Source organism: Anas acuta, chromosome 24 (genome assembly GCF_963932015.1).
Source record: "Anas acuta chromosome 24, bAnaAcu1.1, whole genome shotgun sequence".
Classification (NCBI taxonomy): domain Eukaryota; kingdom Metazoa; phylum Chordata; class Aves; order Anseriformes; family Anatidae; genus Anas; species Anas acuta.
The window spans coordinates 4,748,541-4,765,734 of NC_089002.1; the positions used below are offsets into that span (position 1 = coordinate 4,748,541).

General features: G+C 52.4%; 1 protein-coding gene across 15 annotated transcripts in view; it reads left to right on the plus strand.

Moving 5' to 3' along the window:
• Positions 1–4,677: 4,677 nt before the first annotated feature.
• Positions 4,678–17,194, plus strand: part of PPP1R12B (protein phosphatase 1 regulatory subunit 12B) — a 111,864-nt gene continuing 99,347 nt past the window's right edge. For 3 of the 15 annotated variants that reach the window (XM_068660153.1, XM_068660155.1, XM_068660157.1), the window contains exon 1: positions 4,681–5,205. In XM_068660153.1, coding sequence (XP_068516254.1) covers positions 4,918–5,205 — 288 coding nt within the window. In that variant the 5' untranslated portion in view covers positions 4,681–4,917. Of the gene's footprint in view, positions 5,206–17,194 lie in introns of all 15 variants that reach the window. The other 12 variants (XM_068660154.1, XM_068660158.1, XM_068660151.1 and 9 more) reach the window with 9 other exon arrangements.

Sequence of the window (17,194 nt, forward strand, 5' to 3'; positions counted from 1 at the left end):
GCCCTGATGTGACGGCAGCTCCCGCCCCGAGGGGCCGCGCTGCAGGGCACGGCCCGGCCCGGCCCCGCCGCCATGCCTGAGGCGAGCCCTCAGCGGCCAGCCGGCATCCCCGCGCCTCGCCCTGTCGCCATATAGTGGCACCCTGTCGCCTCACACAGCTCCCTGTCACCATACGTGTCCCCCAGTCACCCCACACAGCCCCCTGTCACCCCATGCGTCTGTCACCCCACACAGCCCCCTGTCACCTCACGCAGCCCCACTGGCACCCCATGCAGCCCCCTGTCACCATTCGTGTCCCTCAGTCACCTCACACGTCTCCTTGTCACCCACACATCCCCCTGTCACCCCGGGTGTCCGTCTGTCACCCCACACAGCCTCACTGGCACCCCATGTGTCTGTCACCCCACACATCCCCCTGCAGCCCCACACATCCTTCTGTCACCCCACACATCCCCGTCATCCCATGCATCCCCTTTTAGCCCCACACAGCCCCACTGTCACCCCACGTGTCCCTCTGTCACCCCACATATCCCCCTGTAAACCCACGCATCTGCCTGTCACCCCACACATCCCCGTCACCCTACACAGCCCACTGTCACCAAACCCTACCGAGTCCCATCACTAACCCATGTCCCTCAGAGCCACGTCCACACATCTCTTAAACACCTCCGGGCACGGGGACTCCCCCACCTCCCCGGCAGCCCATTCCGATGCCTGCCCCCCCTCTGCGTGAGGAAATCCTTCCCCATGTCCAGGAGCCTCTAGGAGGGGACACCAGGAATGAGAGCACGGGCTGTCCTTTTTCTGCTTGAAAAGAGATCAGCTATGGGTTTTGGGGCTCAAGGGTCCCTTTCTGCTTGTTTTCTTCTGAACCACGGTGGCCGAGGCAGGCACAGCCTTAGGGGAGAGAGCCGAGAGGAAGGGAGGAGCGGGAGGGGAGCAGAGGGAGGTGCTTCCTTTGGACCTAGAAAACTTTGGCATCGTATCCTTTGCCCTGAGCTGTGGGTCAGAAATTCCTGGTCCTGAAGCAAGACCTGAAATGCAGGGAGGGGACAAGGGGGAAAACGCTGCGCACGTCCCGTGCTGTGGGGCACCAGCAGATGCCACGATGCACATTGCCAAGAGGACAGAGATGGGAGCACCTTGATGTCACCCAGCGCAGTTGGTCACGACAGCTGTGGATCTTCCACAGGGTTCCCTGAGGCCTTGTTACACTCCTACCCCAGAGCAGCCACAGCTCAGGGCTGTGTCCTTCCCCTCGGGGTTGGGAAACCTCTGCCAGATGACTCAGAGGAAGTGTCTGACACACAGCACTTGGTGCTGCAGATGTCGGCCTCCAGCAGACCTGCACGGAGTTGGCCTCTCCAGCTGACTTCCCTTGGCTGTGCATCAGGGGTCGTCAGGTTTCGGAGGCTCACATCCCCCTGCTTCTTTTCTCCGGAGATGGAGCGTGTGAATTAGAAGCTGACTCACAGCCTCAGCCCCCTGCATCCCAAAAATCATGGTCCACCGCTGCAAACCGCAGGTCCGCTCTTTGCTCTGGGGCCGCTTTATTCAGGAGCTGGAGGAGGAGATCAGGCTTGTGAAGTACTCCTCTGTAAGGAGGGAGTGAGCTCCAGGCACAGGCAGCAGGATGCTTTGCTGTCTCACTGAGCCACTCTTCCCTTTCAGGACAAAGTCCAAACTTGTTCACATCCCCGAGCAGCAGAGCTATCACTCAGGCTGCGCACCGCAGGCTGGCTTCAGCCCTTCATTCCCTTCCATTGCTGCAGCCTCCCCGTCCATTCAGCAGCACCTAGGAAGGAAGGAGACGAAAAGTTTTCACTTCAAGACTCCTTTTCTAGCAGGGGGAAGAAGGCAAAACAGCAAAGAGCTCGGGCAGGTGCTGTGGGTCCCCACGCCATCTAGTGTCGCAGCAGCAGTGGGACAAATCGCCCCAGCAGCTCACAATCGTGGAGTTAAAATGTGCCGGAGATGTCGTGGGCACCTGGGAAGGATCCCACCGGTGGGTTAAGGCAAACAGTGCCCTGGATCGGTGAACTGGGAGCCAAGCTGCCAAAATGAGTGACCAAAGACAATGTGGGTTAGCAAGAGGTCAAAAACGGTGCTAAGAGCTTGAAACAAAACCAGCAGGATTTGTGGGACACTGTCAGGGTAACCAGATATTAAGAGCGTGGAGTTCACAAGCTGTTAGATTCTGGCTTTGATCTACCATAGGATGTGTGGCAGGTTTTGTAAACTTATTTTTCAGCAAACATAAAAGGACTGATTTTTTTTTTTTTTTTTTTTTAACTCCAGACAAACAAGCTGCTGGCAGAGGTGCATAAGAAGCACAAACCTGGGCCATTCCAGAAAGCCGTTTTATTATATAAATAAAGCGCTTATTTATAACAGAGCAGTTAAAGGAAATTCAGTGAGAAACTGAAGGGAAGGAAAACAGTAGTTAAAGATGTTAGCAGCTGGAAGCACACAGGCAGAGGTTTTGCATGGCCAGCAACACGTGCTCATGTAGATCAGCCTGGGAGTAGATGCGGAATAATACTTTTTGTTCAAAAGCTTCCTGCTGACATAGGAAGGCCAGAACTGAATTTGAAGGCATGGATCATAGGAAAGCAGAGGTGGGAATGTGTTCACGAGTGTCAAGGATCCAGGGTGTGTTTGAGAGGAGGAAAGGATGGCAAGAGGTTCATAGCCACAGACAATAGTCCTCTCTTGCAGCCAAGTCTTTTTTTTTTTTTTTTTTTCCTGGGGATATAGTCCATTTTCAAGATAAATTGTATTTGGAATAGGGCTGCCATTCTTCTGGCTGTGGTTGCTACAGAGCGGGGGCAGTTTGCAGAAAGCACAGCTTACAGCAGACATTTCCAAGAAGGCACTGGACTGACTCCCTGGCACACAGAGCAAATCCCACAGTTCGGGGGCTCGTGCAGATCTGTGCACGTGCAAAGCAGCCCTGCATCCCAGAAGTAACGGTACGGATGCCAGAAATTTTGGGATCACTCTCTGTATGATTTACAGCCAGTTCTCATGAGCTGTGTCTGTGCAGGACTTCTTGGCATCCAGCAGTTTAGTCAGATGTCCAGGAATCCTGGGCAGATATAGAAATCTCTCTAAATACACTTGGGTAAAATTTCTGTAAGGAAAACAAAAGGCAAGTTTTGAAAACACAAAAGGTTTTCACAGGAGCCCGGGGTGGTCTTGTCAGCTGTGTAGGAGAAGGGGGTGGGCTGCAGCCCCGTTACCACATGGCAGGTGGGGAGGACACTCAGAGAAGCGTGAGCCACACCACTAGTGGAGCTATGGCTCACATCAGCCTGGCACGCAGCCAGAGGTAATTAAACGCTTGAAGCAATAAATGCAAAGTAACGGAGCTGCAGGCCTGATCCAGCACGGGCTCAGCAGGTTTCTCACCACGAATAACCAACCCCGCTGGGAAGAACATCATGGAAAGCACGGGAAGGCCACAGCTGGGCACCCCAAATGGGACCCAGCAGGCCCACATCCCACAGGGGCCAGGACTCCCAGCCTCCAGCATCCTCCAAAGGCCTTTCTGAACCAAGGACGGTGACTTTGTATTTACGACCTGTGCCTGATTTAGTGCCATTAATCTGTCCGGTTGTATGTAAACCCATTTCAACACCTCGCACCCTCACTGCCTTGCTAGTTGGAGCTCTGTCCTAAACTACACATTTTCCTTGGTGCTCTTTTCTGGTGAAAGGACAAGGAGGAATGGGCTAAAGTTGCGCCAGGGGAGTTTTAGGTTGGATGTTAGGAAGAACTTCTTTACTGAGAGGGTTGTTAGGCACTGGAACAGGCTGCCCAGGGAAGTGGTGGAGTCACCATCCCTGGAAGTCTTTAAAAGACGTTTAGATGTAGAGCTTAGGGATATGGTTTAGTGGGGACTGTTAGTGTTAGGTCAGAGGTTGGACTCGATGATCTTGAGGTCTCTTCCAACCCAGAAATTCTGTGATTCCGTGATTTCAGACCGCTAACGAACCACGATCTGGCATTTTTACGGGTATTTCACAGCCCCTAACGTGGCCCCCAGCTCTGTCCATTGGAGTGGGCTCATCTGCAGGGGGGGAAACCGAGCCGGGCGCTGCCAGGAGGGGCTGCTCGGGGCCGTGCTGAGGCGCTGCAGCCACGAGGGGGGGCTCGGGGCAGGCCCAACGAAGAGATTTGTGCTGGGCAGGGCCGCAGCGGGGGCAGTTCTGCGCCTCGCAGCTCCCCGGCTCGCTTTAAGCAGGGTTTTTATGAGGAGAAAAGCCCCGAGCGGAGCCCTCACGGCACCTCCAGGCGGAGCGGGGCCGCCGCCATTTCCCCTCAGCTCCCCCCTCAGCACCGAGGGGTCCCCGGCAGGGGGTGTGGGGAGGGGACGCTGAGGGGCTGACGGGCGGGCCCGGAGCTCCCCAGCCCCGAGGCCGGGCCGGTTTCTGGTGGTGCCACACGGGCAGGGTGCGGGGTGTGAGGTGCGGACACCACCGGGACCAGGGAGCGGGGAGCGAGGGGAGCGGGCAGCGGGCGGCGCTGTGATGGCGGCCAGCCCGCCCTGCTAGGGCTGGGCAGGGAGGCGGGAGGGGGGGGGGGGGGGGGGAAGGGTGAAGCAGAGGCTGCTGGGAGTTGTAGTCCCAGGGCTCGCCCAGGTGCGGCGCCGCGCGGGGGCCGCCGGGAGCAGTGCGCGGCAGGCGGCAGGTGCGGCGCCGCCCGCGGGAACTACAAGTCCCGGGATGCCGCGGGGCGCGGGCGGCGCGGCGGCGGCGGCGGCTGTGGCAGCGGCTGTGGCGGCGGTGGGGGCGTAGCGAAGATGGCGGCGGGGGCGCTGCGCCCCGCTCCCGGCTGAGGTGCGGTCGCTGCTCCCTGCGCCTCAGAGCGGCTGTGGAGGAGGAGGTGGAGGAGGAGGAGAAGGAGGAGGCGGCGATGTCGGAGCCCGAGCACCTGGGTGGGAAGCGGGCCGAGTCGGCGCGGCTGCGGCGGGCCGAGCAGCTGAGGCGCTGGAAGGGCTCCCTGACGGAGCAGGAGCCGGTGGCGGCGGGGGGCGGCCGAGGGCGGCACCGCGGAGCCGGGGGGTCCCGGGTGCGCTTCGAGGAAGGCGCCGTGTTCCTGGCCGCCTGCTCCAGCGGAGACACCGAGGAGGTGAAGCGGCTGCTGGGCCGCGGAGCTCGCGTCGACACCACCAACGTGGACGGGCTGACAGCCCTGCACCAGGTACCGGCGGCCGGCACCGGGATGGGGGGGGTGTGGGGAGGCTCCGGGGGCTCCCCGAGGGTCCCCCTCAGCTCCGTGAGGGGTCCCGGGGGTTCTGCCCTCACTTCACGGTCCTGCAGGCTTCGGGCGCTGCAAGGGGGTGAAGGCGGAGGGAGCACTGCTTGCCACCGAGCCCTAAAATCGGGACTGAGCCCCCAAAACTGGGACCGAAACCGGGAAGGGTCCCGGGGGTGGCTGGTGGAGGCCCCCAGTAAGCGGCTCCCTGCACCGGCCGCTCCCCGGGATGCTGAGGCACCTCCAGAGCGAGTTACAGCTCCGGGCTGTGAGAGCCAGGAGTGTGGCAGGGAGCTAGGTGGCCCTTCTGGTGTTATTTTGGGTCTTTTCTTAGGGAATTACTCACTCCATGCTTGGGGTGTGCAGGAATGGCTGTGCCCGCAGCGCCTGCAAGGTCAGGAGGCTCGCTGGCCTCCGTGCGTGTGGTTGCCTTGAAAGTCCCCAAAGCGCCGGGCTGGCACCGTCTACAGAGACCAGAAAGTGCCCACAATAAGCAGCACGGATCGTGGTAACGTGCGCCCAAACGTGCCGAGGATCCTACAAAAGTAGCCGCAGAAGTTGGGCTCCGAATGGCGAGCCCTGCCCGGGGACACGTGCGGTGTTTTGTCTGTGGCGTTTGCTGCCCTTGTGTAAATTGACAGGAATGTGAGGGAGCGTGCGATAGCGTTCCCCTTCTGCGGTGGGAAACCTGCCGATATCTGAGGCTGGCTCAGAATTGAGCAGGGCATGTGAAATCAGCCTCCCAGATTGTTGCATCTGGTCAGGGAAATGAATCCGAGCTGAGCCGGGGCCAGCCTCAGGAAGAAAACTTTCTGAGCTCAAGATCTCGTAGATTAAGCATGGAGTGCAGCAGCGGCACCGGGGAAAGAGGCACAGGCACAGCCCAGGAATGACATCTGGAAGCAAGGTCTTTGTAGAGACTGACCTGTTAGGAGCACCAAGAGCAGTAGTCGAGTTGATTAGGTTTTCTTTTTTGCTTGGGTGATATTATTAAACCGAAATATTTGGGAGGCTTCGAAGCTTGGTTCACGAGCTCATCTGCTTGTGGCTGTCAGCGGGCCCAGGGGCAGAGGGCTTTATTTGTTTTCTTCTGGAGTTCCAAAAATAAGCTGTAAAGCAACCAGCGCAGGGGCTTACGGTCTGTTCTCCAGTATAGCGTGGATCCATTTATTGTCACGTAATTAAGGAAGCACACGAACGTTAGTGAGAGCTGTTTATGGAGGATCTGGCTACTGAAAGCCTTCTGCCAAGGGAGAAGGCTGAGCGGAAGGTGGGTGGGAGCATGGCCGAGCTGGGATGACTTCAGGAGGATTTGCAGCCAAGGCTGCGATGATCTTTTCAGAAGTGTCAGCGTGTTGTGCTGCTGCCCGCGGTGGGACGCTCAGCCAAGAGTGCGTTGGATTCATCAGACGTTGATCAATGGAGAATTATTTTTTGCAAGGTCAAACTTCTTGAGGATATGGCAAGCCGTAATCACCAGGCAGCCCGCAGATAGAGCTCTGTATATGGAAAGGTTTGGGGCTGAGGAGCTGCCCACGGATCGGGTGACGTGTCGAACAGCAGCACCAAGGCCCTGGTGCTTCGAAAAGCTTTTAGATGAGTGAGGAGTTGAGCAGATGCTAACCGTGCTCCTGCTTGAGTCGCTTCTTCAGAGCTTTACAGGAAGGGAAGATGACTTTACTTTCAGTTTAATAAAAGCTTTGTCCCGGTGTCTCATTAATGTTTTCTCATCTTTGGACGATGCTGAGGCAATGTGTGGCCAAAGAGAGGTTCTTGCGCACCCAAATGGAACAAGCACTGGTTTGGTAGAGGATTTGTACGTGTCTGGTTTGATTGTATAAACCTAGATCAGGTGGAAATGTTTGTTTTCGTGATTGGAGAGGTTTCTAGCAGTTCTGATCATTGAACATGCCCAAAATATGTTTGTTCCCATATTATATAGGGACTGATGCTGTGTATGGCAGTGTCAGCTGAAGTTCAGTTAATTGAACTTTCTGGAGAGCTGGTTGACAAACTGAGTGAATATAGTGCATGGGAGGGTTTTTTCTTTTAAATATCTTCTCTAGGAGGTAGGAACGGGGCATGATGAGACACGGAGCAGGTGGTGGTGGCTGCCCACTGTTGGTGAACGTTTGTAAGACCAAATGACCGTGCACTGGGGAAGTGACTCCACGTCTTGAAAAGGGAGGGTAAACTTTTTGTGTTGGTTAAGGAACTTAGTGAGACTTGCTCTGTGCAAGCACACGTCTCTTCAGGTTATGGAAGGCTTAACTAAGTCAACTGGCTCAATTTGTCAGAGTCAGCATCTGCTTCCACAAGGCGTAGGGCCAATCTCAGACTGGCTTAGTTTGTTTGAAGCGCGCAGCAGCCCCAAACGTTGGGTGGCTTTCAGCAAAGGTAAATTACACTTCCTCTGGTATCTGGGCCACTGTGACTAAGAATAATTGTGTACTGTCTCGCTAGGTGAGAAACTGTCTGCTATTTATAGCCGTGAAGCTGTATTTTGAAAATAACTTTTTAAATTACAAGTGGTGTTCCTGAGCCTCCAGCTTGTCGTCATCCTCTTGGAAGCATCAAGCGCGGCGCTAACCCAGACCAGAGGCTGCTGTCAGTGTCTGTTCCCTGCACTGTGGCTGCAGCCCCACCTGCATCTTTACCTCAGTGACTCCTGGGTTACCGTCAATCCCACGTTATCAACGAGGGAAGTAATTTCTTGAATGCGATGTATTTTTGGCAATGGTTTTCTGCTTAACCCAGAAGGAAAGGGGAGATGCTAGCTGGATGCGGGTGAACATCCAGAAATCGTCAAGCAAACCACCCCCAGCAGGGGAAGCAAAATCTTGGTTGTTGTTGAACTCCTTTGGTGTTTGCAGGTGGTGGGAACCAGTCAGGTAAAGCTTTCTTCCTCCTGAATGGCAGACGAAACCAAAGGCTAAACTTTTATGGAAACTGAGTCTTAGGAGGGGGAAAAGAATATGAGGCTTCTAGTTGGGAAGGCATCTCCATGTGCAGCAGGCAATGATTTGCTGTCTGTAAGGACTTTCAGAAACGGTGACGACATAAAAGACTGTTTATCCTTTGTCTGCCCTTTGATGATTTACCAGCTGTTTCCCTCTTGCCTGGTCCGTGGGGAACTGAATTGCCCATGAAACAACTCCTGAGCCTGTCATTTACAACACCCCTGAAGTAGCTCAGCACTTTACTTTTTTGATTTATTTTTAGGTGCTGGGCAACCGTGGTAATTCAGAAACTGCTTCATGAGAAGCCAGGTACTTTGCAGGGTGATTCTGGCTTGGATAACTGAGGCTGCAACCTCCCCGGCAGTCCCAGATTAAGTTATTCCTGTTTCTGAGTCAGAGCTGTAAAACCATAGGCATGTCTCGCTGCTCTCCAGAGCTGTGTAAAGCAGCATCCGTGTCATGCTGAAGTTGGTTGACTTTTTTTTTTGATTGCTCTTCAGCAAATTTGGCCCTTTATTTACTTTCAAACATTGGGTGCAGTCCTAGCAAAGCAGAAGGCTGCGCAGTTTTTTGGACCCTCCAAAACCACAGCAGAGGGCACGATTTATTGGAGACCACTCTCCGTTATCACAGTCAGGAGAACGTTGTGGCACCAAGGAGCGAACAGTGGAATGAAATCCAGGAGATGGGAGAAGGCAGAGAGAATTCACGCACAGATTGTGGGGTTGTGCTTTTCCTAGCCAGGACAGCTCGCGCTGCGAGGGCATTGAGCAAAGGTTTGCTCGTTCCTCTGCTGGATCTGCAGCGGTGGCTGAAGCAGCGTGGATTTATTGTGTGGGGTAACAGAGATAGGTCCAACACTGCTCACACAGAGCCCTTGCAGCAGCTTCTGGGAGTTTTGTAGGCACTGAAAGGTAAAAGCTGGCTTATGCCTAGAAATGTGAAGGTGTTACAGCATACATGCAGTGACACAGAAATGGAATGACATGTTCAGTTATTACACGTGTGTGTTTGGGGCATCACAGCTGTTCCTTGAGGTAGTTGAGCTTCTGATCTTTTAATTGGGGTGACGGTGCCATACATCAGGCTGGTTTTAAGACCGGGTGGCTGCATTGTCTAAAAATACATTAATCCTTAGGAGAGAAGGTGATCTAGGGACAGCCAGACCTTTTCCACCACGCTCCGTGAAGTTTCTTTCCAACGCTGTGCTGCTGTCGGTGAAAACAGGCATTGCAGAGTTCAGACCGTGCTTAATGGCGCTCGTCAATCTGAGATTTAAGGTGTCAGAAGTTGGGTTTATCAATAGGATAACTGTGCTACTTCTCTTTGGGCTTTGCTTCTACATGGGGGTGTGACGGTGTGTTCTGGCTGGGCTGGGAGAGCTCGGAGCCAGCTAACGCCAACAGGAGCGTGTTAGACAAAGCTAGGTAAAATTAAAACCCTGAGTGCTCTTTTCCCAACCTAATGCTTTCATTTTCTTGCTGTGGGTGCACTCGCTCCCTTTTTCACCTTGCTGTTTTGTCCCTGTGGGTTCGTTCAATTGTCTGTCCCTCGCATCTCAGTTTCAAAACAACCGAAGTGGGCAGAATTAACTCTAGACTAAACAACCCAACCTTGAACTGAAAGGAGTTAGAGGCTCGGAGGACTGCTGCTGGCTGCAGCGCTCAGAAACCTTCCTTTGTTGTGTTCGGGCAGCTTCTCAGCTGCTTCGTTCGGCTTCTGGAAACTGAAGGCAGCCCCAGCAGTCACTCTGGGAGCAGCTACTGGGAGGAAACGTGCCCCGGTGCTGTGAGTAGATGGATATTTGTGATGGGAAGTGCGCATCTTCATTGTTTCCTTCCTCAGCCTCTGTTTATCCTATCTAGCGATGAGATGAGTCAAGCTCTGCTTCTCCCCATAAACAGTGAGCGAGGGACCCGACAGAATCTTCAGCTACGGTTTCCTTTATGGCAGCCAGCAGGAGAGGCGGCCCCGCTCCCTCGTGCTGCCCCGTGGAGAGGTTTGGTCTCTGCAGCAGCGCCGCTGGGCGCCCTGCAGCTCCGCTCCCATTTGGGAAGCAAAACTATCCCAGGGACAGCTTGTGCTTAGTGCAGCCACCCAAAGCTTTCTGACTTGTACAAGCGAAATTCTTGAGCCTGTGTTAGAGACGAGCCACCTCGTCTGAACCAGCGTTGTTTGATAAGGTTTTAAAGCTGGCTCAGCCAGAGACGGGGCCGAGCGCTGCCCACGGTGTGCTCGTGTGGGGCTGTGGCTGAAACGCCCAGGGCAGTGTTTTTGTGCTCTCCGGGCACTGCAGCACCCTGGCAATTCCTAACATCACTCCACACCTCTTAACATTAGGGGCTTGGGGCTTTTTCTCTTACAGACAGTTGTAGAGACTTAAAATTCACATGGGGTGGTGTGGGGGCTTGGGAGGCATCTTTGCTGTATGATGTAGTGAGATAATTACTGGCTAATGGTACGAGGTAAGGCTTTGGGGGTGGTATGCCGGCTCTCAGGTGGGGGTTATTATATCCCATAAGTCAAAAAGGATTAGAGCAACCCTTGTAAGATGGCTGGGAGAAGGGAATACTGGGCGAGCAGTTGTATAAATCGAGGGGTTTTACTTCCTAACTCTTGAACACAAATGAGGGCAGGGGGAGCATTAAATACTCTGAAATATCAGCGCTGCTTTAAAAAAAATAAATATTGTCTTTCTGCACAGGGCTGGGATAGAAAACGAGCTAAAAGGCAACCCTAAAAGAGACCTTTCAGGGGAATAAGGTCCCCAGCCCTGGTTGCAAGCTCCCCATAATGAGCGAGCTGTTTGACCTGGTGCTTACGGCAGGGCCCTAGCACGGTGAAGGTGCCCAGGAGAAATCCTGGGGCCTGAGTGTGCGGTTTATTTTCAGCTGTCCTGAAGGGAGGTGCAACAGCTGTCCCTGCCATCTCCTTTATTGGGCTGCAGCAAACTGAGCTGCGCGGGGCCCGAAGGTGCAGCCGGGAGGAGGAGGTGTGCGTGTGCCTCGCTGGGAGCGCTCGGCGTTGTCAGAGTTCTGAGGGGGGATTCGGAGGGGATTTAGGCACCTATTTTTGTGGGGCTCGCTTCGGCATGAATGGATTTAAGGACAGCTTCACAGCGCAGTCCGTACGGGCCTGTGTAGGGAAATATTTCCATATTTTTGTCATCTCCTTGCCTGTGGAGGGCAACGTGGTGTGCTGGTGGAGCAGGCCTCTTTGGCACAGGGCTGTTCTGAAATGCTTAATTCTTAAAATGTGTTTGTCACAGGAAAATTGCGCTCCTAGATTCCCAGGGTAGTGCCAATGATATCCCACGCTGCTGACAGCCGAATCCCGGGAGTCAGGCCTCTGTTTTCCTATCGAGCTGCTGAAAATTATGAGCATCAAAATTCTCGGTTCGGACACCTACGCAGCTTCTCGTGACAGCGCTCATCCATAATAATTACAAAGTGCAGTAGTTACAAATTAGCAGTATTTTAGAAAATACAGGTAGGTACACTATTGTTAAATATTTTCACGTTAAATACATATTTTTTTTGAAAGATCGCTCTCCTTCCAGCTCGAAGCTCTCAGCTCAAATAGTCTTTGTTCATCTGGAATAACTGGGAAGAAAAATCACTCGTTAAGAATAAATGGTGTGAAATTTTTTTTGGTATGCTGTTTTTTCTCAGCCGCTTCTTTCTTGTAGCTGAAAGAAGTGGAACAGTCTTCACTTGTGAGAGTCTCACTCGAAATGTTTCCATAATACAATAAGCTGACCTTGCAGAGGGACACAAGCAATTTCAGCATTGCTTTTCCAGCATTCAGCCTGCTCATAAATCTTTGTGAAATGTACAGAATGCAGAATGACCACCTGCCATTAGCCTTTTCTGTGTCACTGCCTTTTCAGGGTAAAACTAAACCTAGCCCCTCTCTGCTCCTCCGCTGGAGCATTGATTTGCCACAGCGATTGCTCACCATCCATTTCTGGCATCTGTCTGAAGCCACCTCCTATTTATAATTTGTCATTCTTCGCCGTCTTAGACGGGTAATGCTGTTTCTCTCCAAAGCTTTGTGCTTTTTTATGCCTGAAATCGTGCGACAGCAGCGACCTGTGGTACAAGACCCTGTCTAAACACAACCGCTGGCGCAGCAAGGTGCGAGGACCCCAGCAGGGGTTTCGGGAGCCCGTGCCACTTTGTGGGGCTGTGCTGGCCTACCCTGGCTCATGTCTGTTCACTTCAGCCTTGTAAATATCACGCTGCAACCCCCATGGATGTACAGGGATGGAGAGCAGCGTGAAGCTGAGCTGAGCACACGGAGCTGCGCCGAATTAAGCACCCAAAGCGTCCCTGCAGCTGTTCATCCTGGAGGCAGGGGACGAGCAGGCTTTCTCTTCCAGGATTTGAACTCACGAGTATCAGCTTTACCCCATCCTATTATTAATTCCAGGTCTTGAGCGACAACCCGATACTTGCTGCAAGACACTGAGAGGGGTTTCTCCCTTGGAAAAGGGCTGGGGCTGCCCTTGGTGGGGTGCTGCAGCTCGGAGTTACACCACGGACAGATCCTGCTGCTGCCGGTGGGAGCCTTCAGAACACTGATCTTCCTCAAATGCTTCTGGGGTTTTGAAGGATGAAACAGTCCAAGTTTTTATCTTAGAGACAGTTTTGTTCCCTGGTTTCTGTAGGCAAGATGTGTTCTCAAGTGCTGCCGGTTTCTTTTGTGGATAGCAGCTAGGTCTGAGCCGGGTGGGTGTGCTAGCACAGCCTGCGCTCCTGCAGGAAGAGCTGCGCATCCTGAGCCAGGGTCAGGGCTTAGCTGCACCTGTGACAGTCACACAAGCACTACAGGGTGTTTAACTTTGTTATTTATTGTTTTAAGTGATGTGATCATGCCAGCAGAAGTTCCTGTGTTAGCAAACTGCGAGCCCTTGCAGTCTTTAGATCAACGTTGGAAATGTTTGTGCTGTTGGTAGGAGCTACATTTTGCATCAATACAACCATTTCAGTTGCTAACAATGATTATACTGGCAAAGATGCTTTCAAAGCAGTTTGATAGCACCAGCAGAATGCTGCATGCTAGCCCATTACCTTCCTTTTTTGATAAGAGGTGTTGTTTTTTTACAACAGTCTACAGCAAGCACCTCAAGCAGAATCGTGAATGCTGAAGTTAAGCAGCTCTCTCTAGAGCAGGTTAGAAGGTGCTGCTGACTTCCTTCCAAAGAAGATGGTACACAGGCGAAAACTTTAAAGCTGGTTTTATCTTTTGATGTGTGCTTTCAGTTCTTGTCTTGCCTTATGCTTCTTCACAGTGTTCTCTGGGAGCAGATTGAGCTACACCACGCTCCGGGGCAGCTCATCTGACTACCTGCTGATATCCTCGTTGGTCACATGAGCTTTTAGGGGGGTCTTTTACCACGTGCAGGCTTTGGAAGGAAGAAGTTGTGCTCATACTGATTGGTTCAATGACATTTGAGAAGCAGAAAGTCAACGTTGTGTACCAGAATCTACTCCAGACGGTTTGATAGGCTCCAAAGACAGTGATCTTGTCTACCGCTCATCCTTCCCCTCTGCATCCCAGAGCTTACTGCGAGGGGACTTTGCAGGGGACTAACGTGGGGCTGGCAGCCCTGTAACTCCCTGGATCGTGCTTGTGTGACAGGTAGTGCTTCCATCAGGAACGTTCCATTACCAGTGTCACCTTTGAAAGATGGCAGTGACAGCAGCCAGCTCCCTCCCCAGCCTGGTCCCGGACATGATCAGGGACCATCCCTTCTTCCCTCTCTCCTTCTGGCTCTGACATAGCACATGCAGCCAGAAGGGCCAGTCTGCTCTTCCTGGGGACTTCCCTTAGTCTGTTCCTTCTGCTGTGCACCTCCTGGTTTTACCAGCCTGCTCACCTGCAGCACGGCTGTAGCTCTGTGCCCTGCACGAAGCTTCAGACATGCTTGCCTGGAGCTCTTTGTGGTGGCTGTCAGACACCCGTGCACACATAAACCAGACGTTTTTCCTGTGTTCCTTGTGCCCCTGATATTTTTCCTTTTTCTAAAAAAAAAAAAAAAAAAAAAGCCTTAATTTTGAGGGTGACGTCCCCTGGCAGGAGAGAAATGGAAGTGGTTCCTTCTCGTTAACTTGTCTCCTAACTTCAGAGTTCAGTCTTGCAGGAACGCACTCAGGGAGCAATTGCTGTTGTCTCACACCTGCAGGGCCTTTTTGACTCGTAGTTCCAGACTTGTACAATGAATTAATGAACTGATTCAATGATCCTTAGCGCCAGGCCAGTTTTAAGACACGTTTTGACCTCTTTTCTTCAGTAGGCACCCAGTATGTACTGCTGCCAGGGAATGCATTCCAATGCCGATGTCTGTGGTTCTGTTTCTTACTGCCACTGCTTAACCTTCTCCCAGGCCAGACATCGGTGGCTCTTAATGCTAGGGGTGTTGTCTTCTCTTATCTTGGCCGCCTTAATTTATTAATGTGCTTAGCAATTGTCTTCCAGCTGCTGGAGCATGCTTCTCGCTGCTGCCGTGCGCGGAGCGGCTGATGCTACAGGAAGCGCTGTAAAGCTGAACTCTTCTTTTGGCTCGTGTCCACTTCAGCAGAGCCCTTTTACTCCCAGCCCAGCTGCCAGTTTCAGCAGCAGCACTGATGTGTCTCGGGGAGCAGCTTGGTGCAGCCTGGGCACACACGCAGGCACTGGGGGCGGTCACACAGGGCTGGACGGCCCCGAGCGCCCAGCAGCTGGATTTTTGCTCCATGGGGAGCTGGGTTTAAGAAGGGACCTGAAGTGTGCAGACAAAGCACTGCTGCTGCCAGCAGCTGAGGAAAGCTGGCTGGTGGCAGGACTGCACCGCTCCTGTGATGTGTGAACCAGCGAGGGGAGAGTGAGCAGTGGCAGCTTTGGGCCTTCCCGTAGCCCAAGCTGAATGGCTTTGCTAGGAAGAGAAGGAAGAGGTGAGGAGAACAGCGCTGCTTGACAGCTTGTTCTGTTTTCCTCCCGTAGTCGTAATAGAACACCACATAAATGGTGGTATAAACACAACTATACCTTGTGTTTAACAGGCATTTTATGGAATTTTTGGGTAACTTGTTGCAGCAGCACAAAGATTTTCATAGCATCCTCAAAGCTAGGAAGACAAATGTGTATGTGTATGGGATAGCAGCTTGGTAATCCATGATTTATGATTTGGGGGCTTTTTCTCTGTTCCTGGCTTCCTGTAGCCCGAACTAATGTATCTGGCTAAGCGCAGTATCTGTGTGCTTGCGAAGGATGTGTTTTGTCTTCGCAATTTGTACCAGCTTTTCTTTCTTGGATGACTGACAAACAGAATTTGACCTTCGCAGCTCTAAATGGTTTGTCTTTTAAATTGATATCACTTGAGTTATTCTGAACAAGCATTCCCTCACGCTGGAAAAGATAAGTGGTAAATTCGTCTGTCTCTTGATGAGAGCCTTCAGGACCGTGCCAGCAGAGCCAAGGCTTCAACTTCAGAGCGTATTGCATGAGTTATTTTTGATCCCTTATTAATAGTGGCTATAGAAAAAACCCTTTGCTTATGGCCAAATATTGGCTTATAAGTGTTTCAAGTATTGGCTTGTCTTCAGCGTATGACTCCATCAGTACACAACATCCATTCTTTTCCATTTAGCTAGGTGCTGTTAATCTTTAAGAAGATTATTCAACGTTGCAGAAAGTGAATGAGGAACAAAGAATTGATTGTAGCCATTGGCAGTGGGTCCAGGCACTGACATTATAGCCGGCGTCCTGCAAATTGTGCTGGTGACTTACAAATTCAAGCCCCATCCAAACCAAGAGCTGCTGCATTAGGGAAACCAAGACATTTTCATGTAACTTGATCCTGGGGTTATCTTTTGCAAGAAAGTGTTGTGGAGTGAAACCCTCACTGTCTTGGCGGTTTGGGGCTGCCTGTGGACAAGGCTGGGGGCTCTCTCCTTGTTGGTTTTGTTGCCATGATCTGGTCTCAGTTTCTCCAAGCACTTTTTCCATTCTCCAGGCTGTTTTCCTAGTTCTTTCAAGGCTGCTGTCACAGTTCTGTCCGTTACCTGATGCCGAAGCTGCCTCTCGTCATCACACCGATGCATGGCTCAAAGAGATCACAGAAGACTTTCTGGCCCAGTCCTCTGCACCAAGGCCCGATCAGATTTATCAGAAATATTTTCAAAATATACTTAACCAGTCAATTTCTGACCATTTCCAAAAAATGCATGTCTGCATCTCCCCTGGAAGCCTGCTGCAGTGCCAGGCAAGCTGAGCAGCTGGGGAACATTTCTCAGCATTTGCCTGAATTCCACTTTTCTGTAAGTGAAACTGGGACTATGGAGAAGGAGCCATTGCTTTCCCTTTCACAGCAATCCTCCCAGTACCGGCAGACTGTGCTCTTCAACGTTTTATCTTTTACCTAGATACAGCTGGTTTTATTTAAGCTTTCCATCTTTCCAACTAGCCGATGTCTTACAAGCTTGCAATGAGCCTTGGTCTCCTTTTGAGTTTCTTAGGAGTGTCCAAACGTGTTGCTCTCAAACTGAGTGTCATATTTAAGTGGAGGTCTCTCCAGCCCTACAATAATTTTCTTCAGGGCCTCGCAGCTCTCGTTGACTTTAATGTATTCCAGAATAAGCCTTGCTTTCTTCTGCAGCAGCACCCCACTGAGTCATGCAGCCAAGCCGTAATTATCCAGTGGGGGTGGAGGTGAGGGGATGAGAAAGCAAAATGAAAGTAATGGTGTAGATCACCGATTCCGTGACAATTGGAGTAGTAAACGCTCCTTTTGATGGGGTAAGCTCAGACCTTAAGCAAGCTCCGTGCTCCCTGGAGTGCCTGAGCTGCCGTGGTGTGTAGCATTGGCCGGAGCAGTGCTGTGCCGTGCCCTCGGGGTGCTGTGTGCCCTGCTGCCCTCAGCCCAGCCCGTCCCAAATGGAACCAGTGATGGGCAGGGGTCCCCTCTGATGCCATGTTCTTTTTTTTTTGTCCTC